Source organism: Engraulis encrasicolus, chromosome 24 (assembly GCF_034702125.1).
Source record: "Engraulis encrasicolus isolate BLACKSEA-1 chromosome 24, IST_EnEncr_1.0, whole genome shotgun sequence".
Lineage (NCBI taxonomy): Eukaryota > Metazoa > Chordata > Actinopteri > Clupeiformes > Engraulidae > Engraulis > Engraulis encrasicolus.
Genome location: NC_085880.1, coordinates 39,207,642 through 39,217,641, shown reverse-complemented (window position 1 = coordinate 39,217,641; position 10,000 = coordinate 39,207,642). Strand labels below are relative to the sequence as shown.

Here is a 10,000-nt window from a genome sequence, read left to right as displayed (position 1 = left end):
TTCTGTGAACACTGTGCAGGCTTTGTAAGTCACTTTCCCTTCTCTCTGATTCATTAATGTGTACTTATGGCTCTTTTCCACTGCCAGTTTTCTGGTAGGCCCACAGCTCGACACAGCGTGACTCAGCCGCCACTTTTTGCTTTATGATTGAGCTGTGTCGTGCCTATTGGAAAGCAAAAAGTGGCGGCCGAGTCGCGCTGTGTCGAGCTGTGGGCCTACCAGAAAACGGGCAGTGGAAAAGAGCCATTAGTGTACACACACATTCGATGCATATTCATGACTCAGTATATTCAAAATAGGACAATATAGCACAATAGCACAATTCACAACAATATAGTAAAATTAAAAGACAATTTGTGAAATAATGGGAAAAAAAAATACATTCTGAAGTGCTAAAAGTTCCCCCAAAGGTCTTCTTCCTAATGAAGGTGCCCAAGTTGTGTTTTGTTGTATGAGTTGTATAAAGTAGAAGTACTTGTAGAAACCTTGTAATATCGTATCAGTGTTGTAATTAATTACATCTGTAAGAGTACGTCATCTATAAAACAACTAGGGCTGTAACAATACACTCAACTCAAGATTCGATTCGTATCACGATTTTTGACCTACGGTTCGATGCACCCCACGATTTCACATTGTCTAACATTATAGAATTAAATTATGAATGAAAACTATGATAGATTATAGGCAGAATAGGTGGAGGCTATGAATAGTTTTTAAAAGTTTAAATATAATAATGATGATGATGATTTGAAGCTTGGAAGTACTATCACTTCATATCATATGGTTGTTTTCTGGCCTGATGGCTAACAAAAAATTGAAAGGGTGTATCATGATACTGCCTCCTTGTATCACGATACAGTATATTGACTCTGTGTATCACGATTTCTCGGTTCGATACAATATCGTTACAGCCTTAGTAACAACACAATGCATTCGTTTGACTGATGTTGTCAAGCCTGGCTGCGGAGCTCCCTTTTCTCCTTCTATGCGCCGTCGCTGTTTGTCGAACATGTTACATAATTCTACATGAATTTAAATAGAGTACAGCCCTGTGGAGAGCAGACTAGCAGTCAGTGGTAGCCAAGGAGGAGTCACGGTTAGGAGAGAGAGAGAGAGAGAGAGAGAGAGAGAGAGAGAGAGAGAGAGAGAGAGAGAGAGAGAGAGAGAGAGGAACAGAGAGGAACAAAGAGAGAGAAAGAAAGTGAGGGAGAGAGAGAGAGAGAGAGAGAGAGAGAGAGAGAGAGAGAGAGAGCGAGAGAGAGAGAGAGAGAGAGAGAGAGCGAGAGAGAGAGAGAGAGAGAGAGAGGAGTCATGGTTAGTCACCCAGACTGCTGCTGCTGCTGCTGTTGCTGCTGCTGCTGCACTCGCTAGCCCCCCCTCAGGTGCTCACTGACCTGCTGCACTCCACTTACTCACCACTAGTGCACAGGGGCAGGAGAGAGGGAGAGAGAGGGATAGAGGGATAGAGAGGGCGAGAGAGAGAGAAAGGAAACAAGCTAGCACGACGGAGAGAGAGAAAGACAGAGAGGGAGAAGGACAGAGAGAGAGAGAAAGGAAACAAGCTAGCACGACGGAGAGAGAGAAAGACAGAGAGGGAGAAGGACAGAGAGAGAGAGAAAGGAAATGAGCTAGCAAGACAGAGAGAGAGCGAGAGAGAGAGAGAGAGAGAGAGAGAGAGAGAGAGAGAGAGAGCGAGAGAGAGAGCTGCCATATCTAAGGGCTACACTGGTGAACCTCACAGTATAGCAAACAGCGCTGATTCATTTTGACAGCATTAAAGTTGAAGTTGAGGATTGTGTTTTCTTTTTATTATTAATAATAAATCTTCACACTTGAGTGTTTTCGCCAGCAGATTTACTGTAGGAACAAGTTTGGTCGTTGTTTTACTGTTTAGCCCTGAGGTTGTCTGTATTTAAGAGGTATAATGTTAATTTTATTTGACTGCCTTTGCCCTTAATTTTGAATGTACATGAGGTTACTGTGACTTGGACGCTTAGAGGCCTGAATCACACAGGGAAAAGTTCAAATGCAGATTGTGTGTATGCACACACAAACGCATGCACTCACGCACACACGCACACATGCACGCTCTCGCTCTCTCTCTCTCTCTCACAGACACACACACACACACATACTTTACACACACACACACACACACACACACACACACACACACACACACACACACACACACACACACACACACACACACACACACACTTTACACACACACACACACACACACACACACACACACACACACACACACACACACACACACACACACACACACACACATCCACAGTGTTCAGGAAGGGTGTAGAGAGGCATAGCATCCTGTTTATGGCCTAGTAGTGGACCGGCCTGCATGGCCTGCTCTCCGCCAGTGTTGCCAGATTGGGCTGTTTCCCGCCCAATTGGGCTGCTTAGAATGGCCGCAGATGGCGGGTAAAAACAGGTAAAAAGGGCATTTGGGCAGAATGTTTTGGCAAACCTATGGCCATAGAAATCAATAGAATTTAGTTCAAATTGGGCGGGATTTAGTGCTTCCAGGGATGGAAATATTCAGTCTCATCTGGCAACCCCTGCTGTCCCCTCGCTTCGCGTCCACCGCGGCCGCTACTGTTCCCATTTGTCTGTGACCACTCTCAGGTGCAGCTTCTCACACACACGCGGACACACACACACACACACACACACACACACACACACACACACACACACACACACACACACACACACACACACACACACAAACACATCCGAGCTCACGCACAGTCACGCACACACACACACACAAAGTCACGCACACACACACACACACACACACACACACACACACACACACACACACACACACACACACACACACACACACACACACACACACACACACACACACACACGAGCACGCACACATATGAGAGTGCACACACACACGAGTGCACACACAAATACACATGAGCACTCACATACACGCACGCATGCATGTGCGCGCACGCACTCTCACATACACACACGGTCACCTACTTACTCTCTCTCTCTCTGTCGCTCTTTCTCTCTCTCACACACACACATGCACACACCGTATCCCATTTTTTTCACTCCCTTCTCTTTTTTGTTTCCAACAGCTATGGGGAATCATTAAACAAGGCTTCAAATGCAAAGGTAAGCTAACCCGAAAGCAGATCAACATTGCCAAATCAAATAACCAGCACAGCACACACATCAAAACACAATTGTTGTGCCTTTTCCTTGTTCTGGGTACATGTTTCTTTTTTGCTTGTTTGAGAACTGGGTTCTGCTTTATTTTATTTGAAAGAAGGAAGCGAAGGACAGCACTCTTCAGATTTTTTTTCTTTGTTTGGCGAATAAACATAGAAATAATCTGAAGAGTGCTGTCCATCGTTAGCCTTCCTTCATTCATTCATGGTTGATGTGGGATTCAGCACCCAGTTAAGAACTGTGAACAGAGGTGTCAAAAGTAAGAGTAAAAGTTAAAAAAAAGAAACACACATTCCCTCCAACACAAGTAACTTATCTGAGTAACCAGTAGACCTGTGTACTTGTTTTAGGTTCAGCTAACTCTGCACTGGTTGGATCAAGTTTGTGGTGGGTCGTTGTTAGGTTTTCAGTGTTTTTCAGTAACAACACAGTGTATCTATCTAATTTGGTACAATGGTGTAAATGGTGCAACAGCTATGTAATGTCATGTGCTCCTGTTGTGATTACACCACAAATGTACTTTTACTTTTACTTTTGACACCACTGACTGTGAGAACCGTTAGGCGATAGTGTGAGCGGGTCTTCTGTACTTTATTTGACTTGGCAGATTGTGGGGTAAACTGCCACAAACAGTGTCGGGAGCTGCTGGTGTTGGCGTGCCGGAAACTTCCGCGTTCGGCGTCGCACGGCAGCGTGTCACCCGGCGGACCCCTCACACACAGCTCTCTCCCCAGCAGCCCCGCCCTGCCAACCTGCAAAGGTTAGGCTCATCTCTGGAGTGTGTTTATATGTGTGTGTAATGTATACTGTGTGTGTGTGTGTGTGTGTGTGTGTGTGTGTGTGTGTGTGTGTGTGTGTGTGTGTGTGTGTGTGTGTGTGTGTGTGTGTGTGTGTGTGTGTGTGTGTGTGTGTGTGTGTTTGTGTGTGTGTTTGTGTGTGTGTGTGTGTGTGTCTGTGTGTCTGTGTCTGTGTCTGTGTCTGAATTACATTTTGCTAGAGCTTTAACCACTATGTATTGTGACAAAACCAGGAATCGTTCTGTATTGCTCAGTCAAGCTTATTGGCACTTAGGCAGGATTGGGTTTATTTTCACAGACAACGTAGCTCAGGCTAACAGCCAAGCAAGGGTATCTCTGCCCCAGAATATATAGCAATGGTGGCAACACATACGATTATGACATAAAATCATCCACGTCAACATTATGAGTGCAACATGCACACAATAGCACCCCGGTACATTTAATATTCCCCAGCAACGATTTAAAGACATTAGGCTAATCCCTTCACGATGCCCTAGTATGTCTATTCTCACGACATGACGCAAAGCAGGGATGTGTAACTAATGGCGACAAATTTTAAACCAAACGTGTCCAAACGTGTCAGCCTCAGCTCTTTTCAACAGAGAGAGAGAGAGACCCAAACTCCCCGTCCAATCTTGCCTGAGACACACTTCATCACAAACGTGTGAAAAGAACTGAAGTCTGCTACTCTAGGGAGGGCTCCACAGTTACGGACAGGGGGGTTTGCCACAGCATAGAGTAATGGGCCCAGGGCTGCTGACAGCTTTTGCCGGGCCCGGGACAAAGTCATTTGAAAGGTGTCCCCGATCCAATACATTCAATGTAATGAGGACCTAATTTTGGGGCCCCTCTTTCCCTGGGCCCGGGACAACTGACCCCTTTGTTTCCCCCACCCCCTGCCGGCGTCCCTGAGTGGGCCTACAGCAGTCGTGCAGCAACAGTCAGGAAAGCGGACAGGAGTGGACGAAGGGGTCAGTTGTCCCAGGCACAGGACACAGGGGGTCCAAAGTTGGGTTTTCGTTACATTGTATGCTTTGGATTGGGGGGGGGCCCACCCTAGCAAAAGCTGTCTGCAGCCTTGGCAACTGTAAACTACTGCTACTGTAGTTCTCACATTATTTCCACCTGGACATTGAGTGGGATGATGTTTGGGTTTGAGAGAGAGAGAGAGAGAGAGAGAGAGAGAGAGAGAGAGAGAGAGAGAGAGAGAGAGAGAGGGGGGGTGAGAGAGAGAGAGAGAGAGAGAGAGAGAGAGAAGGAGAGCGAGAGAGATGGAGAGAGAGCCGTTGGCTGGATGATGCATCTGTCCTTGCCAGCCCCCAACCACCTCCCACTCTGCACTCACCGTTCTTTCTTGTCTGTTCATTTGATACTGTAGATTCCATCATTTGGCTTAAAGCAGGGGTTCCCAACCTTTTTCAACTTGGGGCCCACTTGAAATTGTCACAAATGTTTGAGGCCCACCTCTGACCCAATTAAGAATAAAAATCAAATACATCAACAGCGACACACACCCATAGGTTGAAAATCACTGTCTTAAAGCAGTGTTTCCCAACCTTTTTTGAACCAGGGCACACTTTTTCCCTTCAAAAAATCTCGCGGCACACCACCAACCGCAAATGATGAAATAATGAAAACAAATTATAGTAGCCACCTATTAACAATATAGTCATTCTTATAAAAGTGTCTTGAATAGCAATCAAATAAACACAAAATGTATTTTTTTAAATCAGCTTTTATATTTCCTCTTTCAAATAAAAAGTGCACTTAACGTGTCCACTATAAACTTCAAAGTAGGCCTAGGCCTACTATTTACAAATTGTTATTCTGTTCAAAAGCATTCTATTAGCAGGAATACAGAAAATAATGCTTATTCTGACAGTAGCAATGATATTTAGGAAAGATTTCACTGTTACAATATGAATATGCATGTATAAATATCAACATTTGTTCAATGCCTTGCAACATGTTTCCTCTGATTGCATCTCCATCCACAAAACGCACATTGGCCAGGAGTTGCGCATGTCCAGTTGCGCAGCCTCGTCAAGTTGCAACACGAATTTCTCACGGATACAGATCTTTCCCAAAACCACACTTTCGATGTCAGCAGACATGTCATCAATGTCTGAAATTTGTGATATTTGAGAGAGGGACTTTGGCTATTTATTTAACCGCTTCAGGTCCAAGCATGTCATTTACAATGGCTTTGCAGGCAGGTAGCGTCTCTGCCACTGTGTGACTTTTTTAAAAATTTAGCTACAAGTTAAGCTAGCTAGCTTTAAGGGCTCTCTCGTTGAACTTTTTCCCTCATAAATGTTGCTTGGTTCTCTGTCTGCTTACGCAGGCCAACAAAATCGTATGCACTCTTGTTTTGTGAAGGGTGTTTCGTTTACATACCAAGCACAATGGAATCGGTGCCGTTGCATCCCACGTACAAGTACCGGTAGTCCTAAATCCAAATGAAATGTAACTCTTTGTACCAGTAGTCCTAAATCCAAATGAAATGTAACTCTTTGTATTGACTCGAGCTCGCGGCATTTATTGCCTTCTTTTGACAGCTACTATAATGCAATTCGCTACCTGCTGCCACCTAGTGATAAGGAATTATTACATGATTAGGACGCCAGTCAACAGCAGACACTACTGGGTGACATATTGGCATTATTTGCTGATAATAATGAATTCTGTTTTTTTGTTTTGTTTTTTTTAAACAAGAATTTTCCACGGCACACCTGACGATCTCTCACGGCACACTAGTGTGCCGCGGCACAGTGGTTGGGAAACACTCTTAAAGGATAGGTGCACCATTTAGGATATCAGGCCCCTTTTCTGTGTCCCCTCGCTGTTTTTGATGCTTGCTGCTGTTAGATTATGCAAATGAGAAGCACATTTCACCTGTGGTGGCCAATCAAATCAACAACAACAAATGTTTCAATCGATATGATTCACTGATACAGCCTATTTTTGTTTGGTCTTTTAGACTTCATTAGTATCAGGACAGTTTCAGATAGAGAGAGGAAGAGAGAGACAGGGAAGGGTCCGCAAAGGACCAGGGCCGGAATCGAACTTGGGTCAGTCACGTAGCAGATGAGTGCCCTATCGTTAAGCCACTGCAGGCCACTGATACAGCAGCCTATTTGCATTTGAGCTGTGAGACTGGTACTCTGAATTTTGCCTCTCCTCGCTTTGCCTGTTTCGCCTGCATGTATCCCCGTCATAACGCTCCACCTTTAAATCAGGACACCCCTCCCCTCCACACCCTGCTCATTGCCATTCACTGCTATCTTCTTAGACCCCTTTGACATACAGTATTATAGGCTATTCACATTCCACGCCATCTTACCCTACTCTTATCTTAAACAATGTTGTATAGCTCCCCCATACAATAGCCTATAGGTTATATATACACCACCATGCCCCCATATTTATAAACTATTTTTAGCTTATCCGGCTTAAAACGTCTTACCAACTTAAACTCTTACTTACATACATACACAATGGCTTACCCTATGTCTTCACAATGACCTATAGTGTTCCCCTTTCTATAGCATATTCACATCCAAAGACAGAGTGCAATGTTATTTTTTATATGTTTACGTGTACGTACATGCACAATTGTACACTGTTAGCCTATACCTCCTATTCCTAGATGACGACTACACCCCAGCGTCGCGCCCTCCTCCAGCCTATAGTGTTCACATTTCTATAGCATAATTCCCATTCAAACAGCACAAAATGATATTTTAAACACAAACATATTACACACATATTGTATGCTGTTCTCCCATTCCCAAATGACAATGTGTTCGACTTCCCGATGATATTTCATACGCATAAACATTGAACATGTTATTCTCCACTCCTAGATCAGGTGTTTCACAGACTCAAAGTCCAGATAAGAATATACAGTATATTAAAAGACATGATTGATTGTCAGTTGTCATAGCCACATTGACTTTCGTGTGCTAGGCTACTGTTGAAACGTCACTGACCCACATACACATTGTACACTGTATTACGCTGTCCCACAGATGACAGCGAGATGTTTGACTTCCCGAAGATGTTACATTCAATTCGCATAGCACACATTGAATACTGTAATTCTCCATTCCCAGATGATATAAAATACAGTGTATAAAACGTGATTTTACACGCATAGGCTACATACATACTGTACACCTGGTACACTGTGTTACGCTGTTCTCCGTGTCCTCCAGATGACGACGAGGTGTTTGACTTCCCCAGTGTCGGTGGTGTCGTTGCGTCCTCCTCCGCCGTCCCTTCCCTGGAGGGCGGCCAGTCCATCACGCTGATGACGGGCACGGCGCAGCGCATCTCGGTGCGGCTCCAGAGGGCCACCACCAGCCAGGCCACGCAGACCGACCCCCTGTGGGCCACCGCCGCGGACCACAACCACGGCTGGCCCGGCTCCGCCATCGACGGGGGGTCCCACACCTTCCCCAAGATGAGGTGTGTGTAATACAGTGATGTTCTTTTTTTTTTTTTTTTTTTTAAAGGCTTTCAGCCTTTATTATTACAGGATAGTATGAGAAGAGACAGGAAACCATTGGGAGAGAGACAGGGGGCAGGGTCGGGAAATGACCCCAGCCGGACTCGAACCGGGGTCCCCGTGGGCATGCAAGCTCAGATGTGGGGGGCTTGGCGCGCTGTGCCACAGCACCCCCATACAGTGGTGTTCTAATCACCACCCAGACTGTGTTTGTAGAGAATCCGAAGACGACTGTTGAGGTTGAAACGTTATCCTGCCATGAAAAAACAAAAAATACAACAAAAAGGATTTTAAGTGTACGGACTTCTCACTCTGAAAACTACAGTTGGCCTTCTTCCTGCACCTTTTCCTGGGATGTGCACAATCCTCTCCTTCAACTGTGTGTGTAATACGTCTAATACGTCTTTTTTCTCTTACTTCTACATCATATCATAGATGTACCTGTCAACACTAATTTCTGGTCATTTTATCTTGTCTACCTCAACTCTTAGAGTATGTTTTTTGCACATTTGTCTAATCAGAATATGTTTTGCACATTGCCTTTTTATTTTTTCTTTAGCTTTTATTTTTCCCCTCCCTGACTTAACCTGTATTATATATGTCTTACTGTAAATGTCCATGTGGGCATTATGTGTATTTATGTAAGCTACTTGACACCTGAATTTCCCCTCGGGCGGGGATCAATAAAGTTACTCTACTCTACGACTCTAGGTACCGGCCGCACCGCAAGTCGTCCAAGGGCAAGGGGTTCGCGCGCTGGGAGAACGAGACCACGGCGGCGGCGGCAGGGGTGACGGCGGCGGCACAGGGCCAGCCCAGGAGCAGTCGCCGGGACTCACAGGAGCAGACGGAGGGGTCAGGGCCCGGGTCGGGGCCCGGGTCGGGGATGGGGTCGGGGACGGGGCCAGAGGCGATGCAGTGCAACGGAGTGGCTACGCACAGACAGAAAGCAGACGACACAGGGCTAATGGAAGTAAGTGTTAGCTAACTCTCGCCGTTTCTCTTGCTTAGTGTGTGTGTGCGTGTGCGTGTGTGTGTGCGTGTGTGTGTGTGTGTGCGTGTGCGTGTGTGTGTGTGTGTATGTGTGTGTTTGTGTGTTTGTTTGGGATTTAACGTTGCGTATAGGGATTATTCCTCTACAATTATGTGTGTTTACAGATTAGATGCCCTACAATACATAACCATATTTTAGACCCATAGAAAATCCAGTGGTCTCACTGCACAAGTGCCATACAGCTCTGTTAATCTATAAACAGTGTGTGTTCAGATCAATGAACGCCTAGTTTCAGTCTTTTCCCTTTCAGTCTTTATTCAGATTAATTAAAAAAAACAAACATCATGTGTAACCGAGACCCAGTTTTCCTGCCGGCCCAACCCCCACCTGTTATATTTTAATATAATGATAATGGCATGGTCGCATTTCAAATCCAGACAGCAGTGTTGCCAGATTGGGCTGTTTCCC

The 10,000-nt window shown here is 45.2% G+C and overlaps 1 protein-coding gene across 1 annotated transcript in view; it reads left to right on the top strand.

The window, feature by feature from the left end:
* Positions 1–10,000, top strand: part of rasgrp3 (RAS guanyl releasing protein 3 (calcium and DAG-regulated)) — a 95,821-nt gene that overhangs the window by 75,799 nt on the left and 10,022 nt on the right. Inside the window, exons 13-17 of the mRNA XM_063191958.1 lie at positions 1–24; positions 3,135–3,171; positions 3,836–3,988; positions 8,246–8,498; positions 9,250–9,511. The exon at positions 1–24 is cut by the window's left edge and continues 124 nt beyond it. Of these exons, the coding sequence (XP_063048028.1) occupies positions 1–24; positions 3,135–3,171; positions 3,836–3,988; positions 8,246–8,498; positions 9,250–9,511 (729 nt within the window). The remainder of the gene's footprint in view (positions 25–3,134; positions 3,172–3,835; positions 3,989–8,245; positions 8,499–9,249; positions 9,512–10,000) is intronic.